The sequence below is a fragment of the Periplaneta americana genome, chromosome 7, assembly GCF_040183065.1.
Source record: "Periplaneta americana isolate PAMFEO1 chromosome 7, P.americana_PAMFEO1_priV1, whole genome shotgun sequence".
Classification (NCBI taxonomy): Eukaryota; Metazoa; Arthropoda; class Insecta; order Blattodea; family Blattidae; genus Periplaneta; species Periplaneta americana.
The window spans coordinates 9023055-9041971 of record NC_091123.1 but is presented as its reverse complement, the minus strand read 5'-3'; the positions used below and the strand labels follow the sequence as shown (position 1 = coordinate 9041971).

The 18917-nt window shown below is 35.2% G+C and overlaps 1 protein-coding gene across 2 annotated transcripts in view; it reads right to left on the bottom strand.

Annotated features, from left to right (window-relative positions):
- Positions 1-13126, bottom strand: part of LOC138702877 (E3 ubiquitin-protein ligase LRSAM1-like) — a 46650-nt gene extending 33524 nt beyond the window's left edge. Inside the window, exons 1-9 of one of the 2 annotated variants that reach the window (XM_069830246.1) lie at positions 12704-13126; positions 12501-12614; positions 12291-12419; positions 10271-10571; positions 8527-8633; positions 7235-7264; positions 2824-2925; positions 755-863; positions 39-203 (exon numbers count right to left, since the gene is read on the bottom strand). In XM_069830246.1, the coding sequence (XP_069686347.1) occupies positions 39-203; positions 755-863; positions 2824-2925; positions 7235-7264; positions 8527-8633; positions 10271-10571; positions 12291-12419; positions 12501-12614; positions 12704-12781 (1135 nt within the window). In that variant the 5' untranslated portion in view covers positions 12782-13126. The remainder of the gene's footprint in view (positions 1-38; positions 204-754; positions 864-2823; positions 2926-7234; positions 7265-8526; positions 8634-10270; positions 10572-12290; positions 12420-12500; positions 12615-12703) is intronic. The other variant, XM_069830248.1, reaches the window with a different exon arrangement.
- Positions 13127-18917: the final 5791 nt, after the last annotated feature.

Sequence of the window (18917 nt, the reverse complement as noted above, 5' to 3'; positions counted from 1 at the left end):
CCGTAACAATGGAATGAGCCCACTACTACTGCACTTACTGATGACGTCCTTGCGCTGGTAGGACTGGTACTGCGCTTGAGCGATATTGAGCAGCTGCTGCTCCTCCTGCTGCTCCATCTCAAGCAACTGCTGCAGCTGCTTCGAGTCCCGTGACGCATTCAGCGCCATCAGCTGAGAGATCATGGAGTCTGCTGTCTTCTCCACTGAAGAAGCACAAACATTGTGATGAAGAGCGGGTAGCATGTTCGAGGGAGGGAAGATGCTGACAGGTAGGTCATCCTACATCAGCCAGGTTCCACCCCCAGATTAGTACCTGACAAGCCCAGAGTCTGAAACTCTTCCTATATTAGCATCAGAAACGTCTACTTTCCCTATGACTTCACCACAGCCTATTTTTAACTACTGCAGATGACAGATGAAATGAGGGGAGGGGAAGAGTGTTGATGGAATGATAAGGGGGAAACCGAAGTTCTCCGAGAAAACCACTCTGTAATGCCTGCTTTCTCTACCCCAAATCCCATCATGACCTGGCCGAGGATCAAACCTGGACCACCTGGATGGAAGACCAATGCACTAGCGTGGCCTACTAAAAGAGAGTAGATGTAGAACTGATGTGTGTCTTATATTACAATTATGAATGTATTCAGTTCAGAATAGCCTGAAAACATTAGGCAAACAACATACAGCCTGAGCTACATCGGTGGCTGGACAGCTTTTGTTAAGAAATGAAACACAGTGTTACATAGCCACTGACCTTCCTGCAAATGGTTGATGAGCTTGAGCCTTTCTACCTCGCGATCTTGCTGTATCCGATGGATCTCACTCTCCAGTCGGTTCTGCTGCTCTATGAGATCTTCTAAAAGCTGCAATAGTACACACTTATGTAAAACACACAATAAATTCATTATGAATGTGTGTTGAAAGCCCTGCAATTAATCACTCTCAGTTAGCCTTTGACTTCGTAAAACAAGAGAACATCAAGCTTTTTGACTTAGCAACCATAAATGATGTTCTCTTGTTTTATAAATTATCAAAGTCTGCTAATTTCTAAACATGGTCCAATGATTAAGTTATTTCTTCATTGTTTTTATACATAGGTCTCTGAAGGAAATGTTAAATCCCTGTGTCCTATATTCAGAAAACACATGGTATATACATAACCTATGTAGAAGAGATTATTATAATGCATGGGAGGAAGTATTAAGGGTGTTTGAGACTAAGGTTCTTAGGAAAATATTTGGAGCTAAGAGGGATGAAGTTACAGGAGAATGGAGAAAGTTACACAACGCATTGTATTCTTCACCTGACATAATTAGGGACATTAAATCCAGACGTTTGAGATGGGTAGGGCATGTAGCACGTATGGGCGAATCCAGAAATGTATATAGAGTGTCAGGTGTGAGGCTGGAGGGAAAAAGACCTTTGGGGAAGCCGAGACGTAGATGGGAGGATAATATTAAAATGGATTTGAGGGAGGTGGGATATGATGGTAGGGACTGGATTGATTTTGCTCAGGATAGGGACCAATGGCAGGCTTATGTGAAGGTGACAATAAACCTCTGGGTTTCTTAAAAGCCATAAGTAAGTAAGTAAGTAAGTGAGTAAGCATGGGGGGAAGTGCTATATAATTTAAGAAATAATGTTATTCAGTTGTGCTTTGTTATGGACGCGAAATGCAGTCTTAATCTGAAAAGTTTTATAGAAAATCTAGATGGAAAATGCGCAGCTTGGCAAGTGTGCTTGAGATTTGACTTTTATGCTGTTATTATGATGTTCTTTGTGTAAGATTTCAATTTTCCCCTTATATCTGTTTTTTTTTTTAAGATGGGGCATGACATTAGTGCTGCGATCGGAAAAACATCTGAATAATACATAGTGTCGGAGGCCTGTTGCTATGGTAACAATGGTTGAGTTGCCAAAGTTAGAGTTACCACGTGGTGAGTGTTGAATAGCTCTTTTGGCGCCATTTGTTGTGGACACTACGTCAGGTGTTAATAGTGTACGTTTCGTGCTTCATTTTCTGTTGAATTTTTTAATTGCTTTATGACTTTGCATCAAATGTTAATGAATGTTTTAATGTTAGCAGTCAGCTGGTAGTTTGCATTAGCTGATCACGTGGTCATCCAAATTGGCAACATTGCACTCTAGTTCGAAGTATGGCCGCATAACTGTCATGTCCCATCTTTCGAAAAAAACAGGTATAGAGTCTTTGTAATTGTTAACTGTGCAAATTTTATTGCGCTGGTGGAATTTCCGAAATACGTGGAATCATCATCATCATCATCAATGCTACAGCCCAATTTGAGCCTCGGCCTCCCTTAGAACTCTCTTCCATGCATCTTTGGGTTTCATAGCAATAGTTTTTTACAGGGTAGAGTCGCCAACCCTACACCTAACCTCCCAGCAATCCTGAGGGGACGATGATTTTCTGTCAGGGTTTACTCCCTTAGCTGATAAGTGTCAATTATAGCGTCAAGGACTCGCTTTGCGCCCTCACATGGCTTAGCGTTACCCAGGGACCATGACGTGGACATGCATATGTAGGACTTGGTAGGATTAAATGGCGTTTCTCGAGTTTTAATAGTTCACAACCATCAGCAAATTGTGAACCCTCGAGGGCGTGGAATCTAATTCTTAAAATTAAAATAAACAAAAAGTGAGAAGTTAGAGGATATTTCTGTAGTACTATGCAACAATTTCATAACATGAATGTAGCACACAGTTTGTTATACGAGCCGCCATTGATTTCCATAGCAACCATACTGCTTTGCTTCGTTTATTGCCATATCTTTGATCTGTCAAGTTCATTCTTCAGTTACTCACCCGTCCTGTGTTACTCTTCCTTACAGTCTGGAGTTGTAACTCCTTCTTCTGATGCTCTTCCATGTCTCTTTCCAAAGACAACAGTTCTTGCTGCTTCTGCTCCTGTAAACGTGCAAAAAATTGTCAATACCGACTTAAATAAACGATAAGAGATTTAAAGCAATAACTAATTCCCAGGAAGAAGCCGAGTAAACATGCAGGACTACAAGCTATGTGGCTGACTTCCAGGACTAAAGTACACCACCAAGAATACTCACCTGCCTGGATTCATGTCGTCAACAATAAATAATCTTCATGTGTAGCAAGTGATTTAAATTATCATGCCTCGTTTGTTTCATTTAATGATACGTTCAATTGTGAAATATACAATGGGTTTCAATTGTTTAATTAGTAAGATGATTTCAAGACAGAAAACTGAAAATCATTTGCTAATGTTGTAAATCAGGGGAATGAATTCAAGGCTCTTGTATGAGCTACAAAACAGACACATCCAGCCTAACTGTGTACACGGTTTCATAATGAGGTGTAATTTCCAATAAAGAACTTCATATAATGATACATTTTTAGGATTTGTATTTTTGTGGTTCCAAGCAAAAACTGATGTGTCAATTTCTGACGAAAATGAGATTTTTCGATATGCTGAATATTATAAGTGACATTGAACATGGTCTTTCGCAAGCGGATGTGGGTCGACAGCATAGTTTAAGTAAATCAACTGTGAGTGACAGTATACAGTGTAATCCGTTCCATAAAAATTAAATATTTTAATTACTGTATAGTATTTTATTTTCTTGTTCACAATTTCATTCATTACTCTCATTTAGGTTAGGGGAAAGACATTATGGATATAGTGAACGAAATATGTAAGTCCGCAGAGGTTCATTATATCCGGGGTTGTCTGTATATAGAAACATGAAAATACAATTTTTTCTTTCTGATTTCTCCGTATCTAATCATGTTTGGTTACACTGTGAACTGATGACTCACAGCCCGCATTCCATTTTTTTTGGTAATTACAAGAACATCCAACTTAAATGAAACCATATGACTTTTCTGGGAATTCATTTTCTTACACAGTATCTGAGTCGCACAAGGCACTTGAAAGCACTATGCCAATGAAGCACAAGACTACCGGTAGTTACTGATTTTTATGAGCTGTAGGCCTAATACTGAAAGGCATGAACAGGTACGACCAGCTTCCACACTCCTACGATCTCATTGTTTTCGCTAAAAGTTGCTGAAAAAGGGTGAAGTCTGATCTTGGGCTGAACCTAATGGCATTCCACGTACCGTTCTCTATTGACTTAGGGATCTATTGTATTCTCTTGACAACGATTTTCTGAAAAACTTATAGTTTCTGTCTCACTTAGAATACAGTACTACAATTCTATTACAAGTTTTTCTTATGGGTTTAATATTCCATACAAAATATTTTTATAAACAATACTTAAAAAAATTAGGAGGGTCTTATTTTCGAGTAAATATAGTAGAACTCAATGAGTGCGTTTACAATCTGGAGATATCACAGAAACAGGCTCAGTAACTTCTATAACGGTCGCCAGATCTTACTAAAGATCTTTATACACCAGTGAGCCTTGTCAACTAGACATTCCTGATTAGTTCTGTGATACCATTATGACTGCTTCATGGTCGTGTTATACAAAGAAGGCTGGAAATCGGCTGATAATATTCGTAAAACTCATATTTTTTAACGACGAAATATATTTCTTATTGTATTTACACACCATGAACCAGATAGCTCTCTTAACAGGATGTGTCTGTTTATAGCGCAAAAGTAAATAAACAATACCGAAAAACAGAATAAATAAAATGTTAACTAAAGAATTTCATTGCAGTTTTTGTTTGCCTGTCTCAGAAAAAAAAATTGTATTTGAAGCAAATAGAGTGACCATATATTAAGTTTCATTAAATTGTGTCAGTTGTCCCATCAGTTTGACTTGAAATCCCATTTTCCTAGTTATCGTTTAAAATAAGTTTCAAATGTAATTCCAACTACCACGATTTTACAAAGATCAATCAATCAATCTTCTTAATGTATCCAGCTGTTTGCTGACAACATAAAGTCCACTATAGTCCACTGTAGTCTATTCAGTTGTTGAGAAACGAGGGGTATTTTGATCGGTGTTCATTATAGATGCCTGTTGCTAGTAGCCAGAGTTGGGGTGTAGTCAATATATACTGCAGGGCTGTGTCTTCTGCAAATGGTACTGATGAGTTTAATTTACTTTTGTGGTTTATGGATGGACAGTATAGAAGAATGTGTTCCAGATCTTCATCATGAGTATTACACCACAGACAAGTAGGATTATCAGAAAGGTGAAATCGGTGTAGGTACAATTGAGTGACAATGTGACCTGTTCTGGCTCTTGTTAAAAATGTTTGAACATGTCTGGGCAAGTTTTTGTACATTTCCAGGTCATTTGGTTTCTTTTGTACAGACTGTAAAATTTTTCCTTTGCCAGAAGAGAGCCAATTGTTGATCCATAGGTTTGTAAAATGAGACTTTACTGAAGCAAAAGCACCGTATAGAGATATCACTTGAAGAGGTCTTGGTTGCAAATATGTTGCCTGTTTTGCAATATTATCGACTTTTTCGTTTCCAGGTATACCACAATGACTAGGTATCCGTTGAAATGTTATTTCCTTTTGGAGTTCTTTTAGTTTACTTAGTTGTTTCTGAAGTGGAATAATTCTATGTGCATACAGGTTTGGTACATATTTAATTATATTAAATATAGCCCCCTTAGAGTCGGTAAGCATGCAAATAGATTTTTCAGAAATTTGAGTAACACACTGAAGAGCAGCATCAATAGCTAGCAATTCAGTGTCAAGGCTGGAGGAGGATGAACATGGTATGAAATAACTTTCTTGATATTTTGGAATATAATACCCTGCTCCTGATGTCCCATTATTAGGATTTAGAGATCCATCTGTATAAATTTAAAGGTGATCCTTATAATGTGCTGCAGAGTAGTTCCATGGCATCTAAAGTAAATTCAGATTATAATCGAATTTAATGGTATTAAATAGCGAACAACATTAGTAATGTGGCATAGAAGATTCCTGAGACTTTCACAAATCATTGCAATAAGTGAAAGTCTCAGGAATCTTCTATGCCACATCAATAAATTTAAAAATGCAGTTATATTGTCAGACTCCAAAGCAGCTATTCTATCAATAGTCTCTAAACACACACCTTCATCTCAAACAGCAGAAATAACTAAAACGCTCTCTCAATTAATATCACTCAATAAAAGAATTGTATTCCAATGGATACCATCCCATTGTGGAACCCTGGGAAACGAGAATGCGGATGCTTTAGCAAAGAAGGGCAGCACTGCTACTTACAGACCTGTTACTAAATCTACGTATTACTCTGTGAAAAGATTTATTAAGTCTACATACTTAGACTTGAACAAACAAAATTTGATAACACAATCTCAAGGGAAAAAATGGAACTCTCTGCATCAAAATCCACAGTTAATTCCCCATTTACCACGAAAATCGTCTGTAGCTGCATTTAGATTGGCAACAGGCCATGATTGTTTGGCCAAACACCTGCATAGAATTGAAATATATCAGTCCCCTAACTGCCCATTGTGCAACTCAAACCAAGAAATGGATTCGGAACACCTCAAAATCTGTGCTTCAGTGGCTGGTCATGATAATATCTTTGAAAAATATTGGAGTGCAAGAGGTCAAATGACTTTATTGTCAAACACCTGGCATTAGAAAACAACAACAATTAGTAGAAATGACGATAGTCGAAAGAAAATGATAACTGAAGCTCCTGTCTATTATGCCGAGCTTATAATATTTATTAATTACTTTTCGTTGTTTACGTTCATTTACAGTTTTTACACAACATGAATATAAAAGCAGTGTTTATTTCAAATAATGCGTTCGTGAAGGGGAAACAGAACAACTACGCAGATACTGAAGGGTTGTGTCACATGATTTATATTATAATATTTACAACATTCTAAGTTTTATAACCTTATTTTAAGAAGTGAATGGGCCAATTGACCTGTGGCATTTATCTTGTTTTTGGTCAAAATCTTATGGTCACTCTATTCAAAAACTTCACTTTAACAGACAAGGAAGAAGAAAGTATTTATATCCATTACACAACCTACCACAAAACTGTGTAAAACTGCAAACATGCCATTAACATTTTAATCCAGTACACAGTTTGTAAATAAAGATCAATGCTCCAACACGCATCTACTAAGTACATCACTCCATGCAATGTAGCAGGCGTAATATTAAGATACAAACTAAAGTTAATAACCAACAAATCTTTTACAACACAAGATGAAGTTGTGTAATACTTAACTAAATAAAAAAAAAGTAAAATACAGGAAAAAAGGTTTACATGTACTCAACATGCCTTCAGTCTCTCTAGCTGCAGGATTTTGGCCTAGAATGGAAAAGGGAACAGCACAATTAATACATATTCAAAGCCACTAGCAATTAAAAACAATAATAAAGTGATAGTAAACAGTAAAAGAAGATACATTAATGATGCAACATCTACAAAGAAAGCGGCATCCTCTGTCCACACATCCAGTTCACAGATGAGGGATAGCCTTACCTAACGTAGCCTAAACTGTGGCAGTAAACACTATTATGGGACAACACAGTGACTGTTTTCCAACTTTATACATCCAGTGTAAACAATCATCAAATACTGTACAAAGCTTCATTTATAAATCTTTTCCATTCATGCGGTATTTTATGTCTTGGCTACTGGTTATGCCACTCTGATAGTTCAACTCTGCTTTCTGTCGACAATTCATGTGTGAACCTGTTCCCTGACAGCAAGGTTTAAGCTAGAAAATAAATAACTGTCGTAAAAATGCACAAATGAAAAATTATATTTGTGCAAATTGCCGAAACCTTGTGCAATATCCTAAATCAATGTACAGAAGATAAAATTAATAAAGTTTCTAGAAACAAAAACTTATGTGATTTGCTTCTTGCAGTTTTATTACTTTCAATTCATCTTACCATACTCTAAGTACATGTAAATAAATATTTTATTTCGGAATATGTATTATATGTATTTCTCGTGTTAAATTTTACCGTACCTGGTTAACAGGTTTCGGCCTGTTATTGGCCTTCTTCAGAACTGGTTGTTGCTGGTCTTGGCGCCTTTTGTTTTGTTTCCTGTGGGGGTGTGTTTGTGTATTGTAATGTGGAGTCAAAGAGTGTGTGTGTTCTGAAATAATCCTGTTGTACCATGCACAACTCTGATGATGTTCAAATAAAGAGGAAGGCAGAGGACAATTGCTTCTAATTCCATTTCAGACACCTTCCACAACATAACATAAAAATAAAAAAAATATATTATTCTGCCTACAGTGGAGAATGAATTTATTTCTACGAAGCAGCTTAGAAAGACAATGGAGATGTTCATGACAAAAGTAGTAGCAGTCTCAGTGATGACTGTCTTATGCAGCATGATGAGTTGTATGAATTAGTTAAGTTTCATGGAGTGTGTTTTAACATGAAACGTTTATTCGCCCTATAGTTGGAGAAAGCCTAGCTGTATTACTGTAATTAACAGACACCCACAGATGTTCTAAGTAGGTGTGGTTCCTCCATTGTCCTTCCAGACTTGTGTCAAGTAGCTTATCGCACTATGTATACCTTATTATGACGTCATGCTGTGCCACTCACCTGGAAGCTCCTGTCCTTCTCCTCCCAGTCCATGACACTGTCCGGGCGGAGCTGTTCAGGACTCTCAGCCCTCAACTCGGAAGGCGAACTGTATTCCACACCGAGTTCTGATCAACAGACAGTTCAGCAAACACTGGTCAACGAAATAAAACTTTTTTTTTTAAAGGGACTAAATTGTTTATTAACATTCAATTTCTTGCAATGATATCATATTTATCTACCGAACTTTTCTATCACCTAGTGCAGCAGTCATCAGCACATTGCACCCTCGGGCTAGCGTCTCTTATCCGAGGATAAGACATTGCACTAGCATGCATCCATGGTTGCTTTCTATCTCCCCTTCTGCAATACACCCCTTACCCATTTCAGTGAGTGCTGATGACCACTGACCTAGAGTTCTGAAGCAAGAAAGAGGTGTATTTCAGTTAATATAATTTTGCTATAGTTAAATATATTTCGAATATTATACTAGAAATAAAAGTATTTATATTTATATATTATTGCTACATGACTCTAAATCAGTGATGTAAGAATGAAGATTTGCAATTTTTTTTTGTGATAAAATATTTGGTAAAAAAGGGTTTAGAAGCAACTGATACCAAAGCCAATACGGATGAAGTTTTGGGAAAAACTGCTCCTTCATATTCGTCTATAAGCAAGTGAGTAACACTCATCAAACGTGGCCTTCTCTTCCACTTAGACAGAAACAAAAGAAGCTGATACAATTTTACTAATATTTAAAGAACACTAATAAAAAATTTATACAGTCATACAAGCACAAGTTGAGTAAATTAATGAAAACATACTAAATAATAATTACAAAATAATATAAGGCTAGAAGTTATATTCAATGAATATGCAAGCGGTATGTGAATCAATATTATAAATTACAAGAATAACAAATTCAAAGTAAATTATAATTATACAACACTGAGGAAAAAAAATATATATATATATATATATATATATATATATATATATATATATATAAACACACATACACACAAAGGAGAATTATACATGAATACTGGTCACTGTTTCAACAATTTACTTTTAAATTGCAATATCGTTCAACAGCTCCTGAGGGAGCTGGGTAGGGAGTTCCAAAAACGAATTGCTGATACTGTGAAAGAGGAAGAATAGTGAGCTCTTTTATGGTAAGGCAAAGATAATAAAGGGTGATTTTTAGAACGAGTACCCAGGCTGTGATAAGAGGACAAGAAATTAAAACGCACCTAGAGATAGTTAGGCGAAGAAGTACTGATGATGCGATATAGGAAAATTAGTGAATGGATATCTTCATTTCTGTAATCTTACCCATTGGAGCGTTTCAAGGGAAGGTGTAATGTGGTCGTATTTGCGGATGTTGCAAATTAAACGTATGCAGGCATTATGAACGTGCTGCAATCTTTGGGCTACGTTAGAATTTAAATATGTTAGTAGAATGTCGCAATAGTTAAAATGTGGCAGCATCAATATTTGTATGAGAATTCCTTTAATTGAAAGAGTAGAAAATTTTTCAGACGATTTAATGAATGAAGGATGCGTGTGTGACTTGGACATTCCACTTGAGGCTCTCGTCCATGTACACACCTAGATATTTATTCTACCTGATTCCTAGGAACCTTCATAAATGCTGCACATTGACATCCCAAAACTATTTCTTTCCTAGCAGATATTATTTAAACGTCTATTTCAGCGAAAATATTTAAACTGATTTCTCAGCACCACAGTACTTACTCACCTTCAGCTAGGAACTGCATGATGGCGACCACTCCCTGCTCGACGACATTTGCTGGCGGGTGTGTGAACCTGTCATGGTCCAGCATCAGCTCCGAGAGGCTGTTTGCCTGTGCCAGAGACGCTGGCAGCTGCTGCAGGTGCTTGTTGTTGCGCAGATCCAGCTGCTTCAGTCGCCGCAGGTTCCCCATCGATTTGGGCAGTGCCTTCAGATGATTGGACGACGCATTCAGAATGTGCAACCTCTCCAGCTGGCCTATCGAGTCTGGCAGGAGCTTCAGCTGGTTGGAGCTCAAGTTTAAGACCTGCACACATCATTAGCTTTCAGACATCCCAACCCCGTTTAAAAAAATTGTTTAATATATAGTTGAACTTGGTTACTGCAATGAGCAACACCTCCGCTACAGCAACAGTTATTAAGAAGTACAGTTTTAATCTGTATTAAACAAACGTGATTTATTATTTTATAACGCCACATTTTTAATAAACAACTCGTTTATAACGAAATTTAGCAACAATATAAACTCTATAAGAATTCAAGTTCTACATATATTAAACTGAGAGTGCAACATGGACATTATGACGAAGTGAAGAGAAGCAACTAGAAGCATTTGAAATGTGGATATGAAAAGAATGGAACGTATGAAATGGACAGATAGAATAAGAAATGAAGCTGTTCTACAAAGAATATAATTTTTTAAAAAGTGTTGATCACAATAGATTGAAATTTACAACGAGTGATTATGATACTGATATGCATTTTCAGTAAAAATTTCAACTCTCTAGCCCAAAAATTGTGGATTGCAGAAATTTCAGTAGCTTTAAGGGGACACTGCACTAAAAACAACTTTTTACCTAATCACTTTTTTTTTCAACTAAATTTTGAGAACATGCTTATTATGTAAAGGACTAACAAAATCCAAATTTTGAACTTCCAAATGTTTTTGACTTTTTATTTTTTTTTTCTATTATTTTTTTAGAAATATTTTCAAACCCAAGTTTTTACTAGCAGAAGATCTCAATTTTTAAGCTTCCTTTTTTTTCGGTTACATTCACAAGACATAGAGAAACATTTATATGCAATAATATGCAATATCATTTATTCACTTTCAAAAATTGTTCTGAAATTTTGAAAACGTTATTTTTTCTATAGGCTAATTCATTAAAAAGAAATATTAATAAAATAAACTAGTAGAATTTCTTACAAAATAAATGCATAGAAACATGCAGCTACCTCATTAAATACTTGCAGTAAAAATTGAATCCAGACTGATTAATATTTGGCATAAAAAAATTGGTGTTGAATCAAGAAAAATAAACTTACGGAAAAATGGATTTGAAAGTAAAGTGAATATTTATGTAACACATAACTATTAAAATTTTCCTCCGCTACATTCATCTAGTAACTTCAGGGAGCCAACTTTAGAACAGAAAGTTACTAAATTTGTAAAAAAGAATTCTTTGATGAAAAAAATATTTTGACAGCTCTTTAAATGCCACGCCCCCCTTGCTCCCTGGACCAAATTATCGTATTTTATAATTATTTGAATGCAACAGAAGTCAGTCGGCGGAAGTCCCTCAACGCTCGTTTCACCCAGCCTTAAGAAAAAAATTAACATACTTGTAACCAGAATTGAACTAAATCCATTTGGGGTATTAAAATATAAATTCTAAAGAAGTGTAATAGCCGATAAATATAGTTTGGAAAATTTTCATGATTTTCAGTGGGATCTCCCCTTAAGCACTGGAACTACAAAGTAAGACTATTCTATGCTTTTTCTAAGGTAGAGATTCATGTCACTGATTAATAAGCTACCGTGCAAGTATTCTTATTCAACGTTTACTTACTGTATAAGCTTAAGCATAATTATTCTCATATTTTCATTTCAATGTCGTATGTCACTCACTTTGCGTATGACAAATACGCACAAATTGTTCCCTCCAAAACAGACTCAAAACCTGACAACCAAGAGAAATGTTCCTTACAATTTGGTTAAACATGTGTAAAACTAGACCACACTTACCCTGAGATTTTTCAGACATCCAATTTCGTTTGGTAAATGAACAAAACTGTTGGAATGCAGATCCAATATTTGCAACAGCGTTAAGTCGTTCAATGAACCTCCTCCTGCCAAAGATGACAAATGATTTTCCTGTAAACAGAGAGACACATCCAGTTTAAATATGTCAATTCTTAATTATTGCACATATTTATATTCCTGTCAGTACCATACCTGAAGATACAGAGCTTCTTTCCTGAATACTCTACATAATGAATATATGCCTGAGGGAACAGTTTTCAAATCACAGTCTGACAAATCAAATACCGGTTCTGGGTTTTCTCGTGCCTGCAGACAGAAATGACCATATTTGGTATGTAATTATATGAGCGATAAAATTGTGTGTAATTTAACAAAATCAAACAAATTTAACTCACCAAATACAATTTATGTTCCAATCTTGCTTTGTAATCAATCCCTTTACTTCCTTTTTTACCAAACAGATTTAATGGCATGTTTAAAAATGTTATCCTATTTAATTTACGATAAATAATATGTGCAACTATGATATTAATAAAAACATTGGTAATATATTTATACAGTTCCTACGGACAAAACTAACTTTTTATTTATTGCAATGTTCGTTCATGGTTGCTCGTTACGCCCACACTTCACATGTGGGCTGTCTGTTTGTATGAAATGTATGTTTACGTTAGTCTATTAAATATATTATGTATTATGGTTCATCCCTGATAGTTAACACAGTATGACACAAGAGTGAACACAAAATAAAACAACCCCAATTCCATCCCTCCATTTACAGCAGAACCTACACAAGTAAACACTATGGAATGACATTAACACCCATGGCCCACTATGATTCATCTTTCATCGATTTCATCCACAGGTTTTGCAATCTTTGCATCAGGTCACAGTGTTTGCTTCTGAGGATTATCCAAAGATGTCACTAGACTTCACTTATAATAAAATGTCGACAGTAATTAACAGAACTTCTCAGGATTCTGTGATTTACACAATGTCGCCAATGCAGGGGTTTTTCTGCTAGATCTAGTGAATTTCCATATTAGTTAAGCGGGAAAATTTGTATTAAATTTGAATTGTTGATATAGGCATTTAGCGTCTTTTAACCCTCACAGATAAAAAATAATGTATTTTTATACTGATTATAATATAGCAATTTAGTGGCTTCTGGAATGTTTTGTTTCATGAATCGAGTTGGTTACTCTGGTTACACAGAGAGATTTGTGAAATGTGGTTAATTCAAAAGTCAATAGGCTTATTTTTAATTCTTTAAATTTTTCTAAAATAATATTTTTATAGAAGTACAAAAACAATTTAATTCAACAAGCTGATGGGTTTATTTGTGTATAAAACATTCAACATAATTATCATGATTCAAATTTGCCCATCATTTTGTTCTTCAGTCAATATTTACCCAGTAAAACAAAATAAAGATAACAGGGTTTATACTCAAATTATATAGAATTCAGGAGCGGCAAACTTTGGGTACGCAAGACCTGTGAAAATGTTTTGAAAAGTTTTCCATTGTGTTACAAATGTACTATATGTCGGGAAATGGTGCCCGATCAAGAATAAATATACTGTTTATTTACTTCTTAAATATAAATTTAAAATCCTGGCAAAGAGTCCTGCAACGCTTTAAAGTAAATGTTAATTAGGAATAGGTAATCAATTTGGAACAGAGTAATTAATTTTTGTCCTAAAGCTAGTTGTTAATAAATATATTTTAAAAAATACGAGTACATATTATTACTCCGGACACAGGCGCTATTTTGAAATATTGGAGTAAGGGGGGGGGGCAGGACAAAACAAAAGTCCGAGAAAACTTTAATTGCTGTCTATAAAGAATTTCCTTAGCTTACATATTTTACAGAAAGTAATATCGTCTGATTTTTCATATAATGCCCATGGAAATTTCTTAACCCAAGATGGATGAAGACTACGGTAAGTCAATATTTAAATACCGGTATTTATTTGTATTTGTATTTATTACACTAATAAAATTAATAAATTGTCTTACAATTTACAAAGACTTTGTTATCATTATTCTGGATACTTGTGATCACCCTTGTTAGCAAATTATTTTTAAAAGAAATCTTTCACCATTCTCTGCCACTGCTATAATCCAATTTATCGTTCTGTTACTGTTCGCTGCAGTTTTATTTGGACAGTTTTCTGTATCAAGAATTTAGCCATTATTAATAGTTACATTGCAGTCACTGATCATTTAACAAGCACACATCCACGACGACGATCATCACAAGAAAAGATCACCGTAACTGATTGTTGATAACGGTTATTTTCGGTTTCAGATTCGGAACAATATCAAACGATAAAATGTTCAGAGGCTCCAAAGCATGAACTTTTATTACCTAATGTATCGTGAACCATAAACATAAATATATACGTAAAATATTATAAATATGCAATGAAATAAGTAGCATTAAATTTAAAAATAGTAATTATGTGTCCCTAATGACGGGTATGTCTTTACAGCATTTACTTCGACCGAATAAACAAGTAACATTCTCGAGATGGCTAGTTTAAAACGATGAAACAAACACTATTTTGAATTCTGACATCAGGTAATACATTTTATTGACTTTCAGTTGGCAATACATTTTATTGAAGCATTCATTATTTTCAGAACTGTCGTTACCCCTTTTAAAAGTCGATAATCCAACTTGAAAGCCAAAATGGTGTACATACTTTTATGAAGATTGACATATAATTTCTGTTAAGGAAATGTAACGTTAAAATTGAATGAATTGTAAAACACAATCCGTAATTCACAAAAGTTTGTGATTTATGTGTAAATCTCCCAATAACAGAAAATGAAATATACCATTACATAAAAATTCGGAGTCATTTGAAGACGTATATTCTGAAGGCTTATTTTCAACGTATTATTGATGTAAGACTTCTAAATTATTGATGAGCAAGAGAGTTCTTCATTTGTTTATGCAGCCCAGGAATCAGGGATGAAATCTGACCCCGAATTACAACATAATATTGTAAACAATGCATTGTCATGCTGACAGAAGGCGTTCTCACCGGCAACCGGAAAAAGTAGCATTTTGCAACTGGTGTCGTGTAACAAACAGACGTAGATTTTACGTATCGTGGAAATGTCGGCATTACAAGGACGTACAAGATGTTTACGAGTCTTCCTGACTAATGCTTAATTTGCTCGATTGCACTCTGTTATTTGACATCGCTGTTTGCTTACTGCAACAATTTCTGAAAAAAGAAGAATAATCTATTTAATTACCATAAGAAAGTAATATAACAACGGGTTACATCAACTTCTTGTCTCTGCGGATCACGTAAATATGTTAGGAGAAAATCCACAAACGATTAGGGAAAACGTGGAAATTTTACTTGAAGCAAATAAAACGATAGGTTTGGAAGTAAATTCCGAAAATACGAAGTATAAGGTTATGTTTTGTGACCATAATATTGTACGAAATGGAAATATAAAAATTGGAGATTTATCCTTCGAAGAGGTGGAAAAATTCAAATATTTTGGAGCAACAGTAAAATATATAAATGACACTCGGGAGGAAATTAAACGCAAAATAAATATGGGAAATGCCTGTTATTATTCGGTTGAGAAGCTTTCGTCGTCTAGTCTGCTGTCAAAAAATCTGAAAGTTAGAATTTATAAAACAGATATATTACCGGTTATTCTGTATGGTTGTGGAACTCGGACTCTCACTTTGAGAGAGGAACAGAGATTAAGGGTGTTTGAGAATAAGGTTCTTAAGAAAATATTTGGGGCTAAGAGGGTTGAAGTTACAGAAGAATGGAGAAAGTTACACAACGCAGAACTGCACGCATTGTATTCTTCACCTGACATAATTAGGAACATTAAATCCAGACGTTTGAGATGGGCAGGGCATGTAGCACGTATGGGCAAATCCAGAAATGCATATGATTGTTAGTTGGGAGGCCAGAGGGAATAAGACCTTTGGGGAGGCCGAGACATAGATGGGAGGATAATATTAAAATGGATTTGAGGGAGGTGGGATATGATGATAGAGACTGGACTAATCTTGCACGGGTTAGGGACCGATGGCGGGCTTGTGTGAGGGCAGCAATGAACCTGCGGGTTACTTAAAAGCCATTTGTAAGTAGTAATATCATAACATAACAATATCGTCAATTCGCAAGCGCGCAGTGTGTGTAAATTGTTCAAAGAGATGAAAATTCGCGTAATATTTGAATTAGACTATTTTGCGAATAATAAATAATAAAAAGAAGCTAACATAATCATAGGGCTATTATTATTATTATTATTATTATTATTATTATTATTGAGCAGAAACAGATTAGGCCTACATTAATGAATTATGATTTTTAATACTTATTTCTGGCACGGCCATCACGCAATATCAAGGCTTACTGTATTGTTAAGGAAACAATGATGCTTTTTAACATCTGAAAATCAAGCTACGATAAAACATTGAACAAATGTGCATCAGGTGCCACAAGATTGTTTCGACAAGATTGCAGTTGATACTTGACTTAAATTGGTTAAAACTCAGTAATTAGATTCTTACACTCCATTGGTGCATTGATACATGAGTGTAATAGTCATAAAAATTATTTGAAATGTCAAAATAATGCACTGGATTCCGTTACAGCTAAAGAATATCGATTATCCGGTCTACGTAAGAATCAGAGTGAATTGAATAACCGAGAACCAAATTTAAATTATAAACAGATGGTAATTATGGTTGTCAGATTTTGTATTCATGATTGAGGGGCAGTTTGATATACTTATAAACAAATTCTCTGACAAAATATAAAGTCGTTTCGAATTGTGACTACTACCTAAATAATAAAATAATGGAAACATGAAAGTTACAAAATCTGAAAATATGAAGGTTTTTATTTACATTGTTGCTTACCGTCGTTGCTTGGTTGCATAGGCCTACCCTATTTCGCTTTAATAAAACCCTGATGTATTACATTCATTTTTGTCTATATTTTTAAAATGAAAATTATCTTGTCGTGAATAATATTTTGTGTGTATTAAGTTCGTAACTAACGTTTTTGGCCAACTCGGTATATAGATACGACCTTAATACACAAATAACTATAACTATACTGAATCTCCAAGCATTATGAAAACCCTATTTCGCCATGAGAACATATTAGAGCTATCATTTTATCAAAATGGTTGAAAACTAAAAATATGATTGTGAATGTAAGTTATAAAGTGAGTAAATTCTCTGTAACAATAAATTATTCTTAAATATATTGATGCATGTGGAATATGAATTGTCACAACTATGAATACGAAGCTCAAAATTATATATATATATATATATATATATATATATATATATATATATATATATCACGAAATCACGCTGGTCACATAAGTCCAAATATGTAGAGTAGCAGTTGGACTGGCCTGCTGTAAATAATTTTAGACATGACGGACTTTGATCTCTAACAATCGTTAGTTAGGAGGCTATTCATTTACTACGTCGTTTTCTCGAGTTCTGTTGATAAACAGTAACATAACGCAGGCTTAAAAACAATGCGCTAGCACTGCAACTTCCTGCGAAGCGAGTGGACTTTGATCCTCCTTTATTTAAAACAGCTCGCTTTCATTTTCCATTACGGATACGCTCGTTCCGCGATAACAATAAGTCATGTTAGTGTTGTTTATATGGAGAGAAATGTTTTGATAAATAGATGAAAATGACATTTCTGCTAATTTATTACAAATATAGGAAATAGAGTAACTAAATATATAATTGTAATCAACTTGGTAAATATGTATACCTCTCTCTCTCTCTCTCTCTCTATATATATATATATATATATATATATATATACAGGGTGTAATTAAAATGTATGTCTAGGAGCGTATTCCTCTCATAGAGTGGCTGAATAAATGTTATATGGACATTGGTCCGAAAACGCTTTATTTCCTTGTTACAGCTCTTTTTATACATTATTTACATTAATGACGTACATTATGAAATAAAAATAACATACCACGTGGAATATCAATGTTTGGGCCGGCATTGTTGGTGACGTTCTGGTGGGACCTCATGTTTTTTCACCCAGGCTTAACGGAGAAAACTACACAGAGTTCTTAGAGTACACCTTACCTGTTCTGCCACACCATGTGCCGTTAGCAATACGAAGAAATACGTACTTCAAGTACGATGGAGTTCCTGTTCACTTCGGTGTCAATGTTCGTCGATTTCTAAATCAAAGGTTCCGGACCGTGACTGACGGATAGGTAGAGATAGACCAATATCTTGATACCTGCTCTCTCCAGACCTAAACTCACTAGACTTTTATTTGTGGTATCATTTAAAAGAGGTTGTAAATGGAACTCCGGTGTAATATGAAGAGAGTCTCCGAGTCCGTATTTTGGAAGGCAGCGAGACAAAGCGACATTCTCCAGGGATACATCAGCGCATCAGAGATCGAATGCGACGATGGGTTGATGCATGTATTCATGGTAACGGGGACATCTTGAACACTTCCTTTAAGATAGATTTCCATGTGGCATGCTATTTTTATTTCATAATCTACCGCATCATACAATGTAAGCAGAGTTGCAGAAAAAGGCTGTGACAA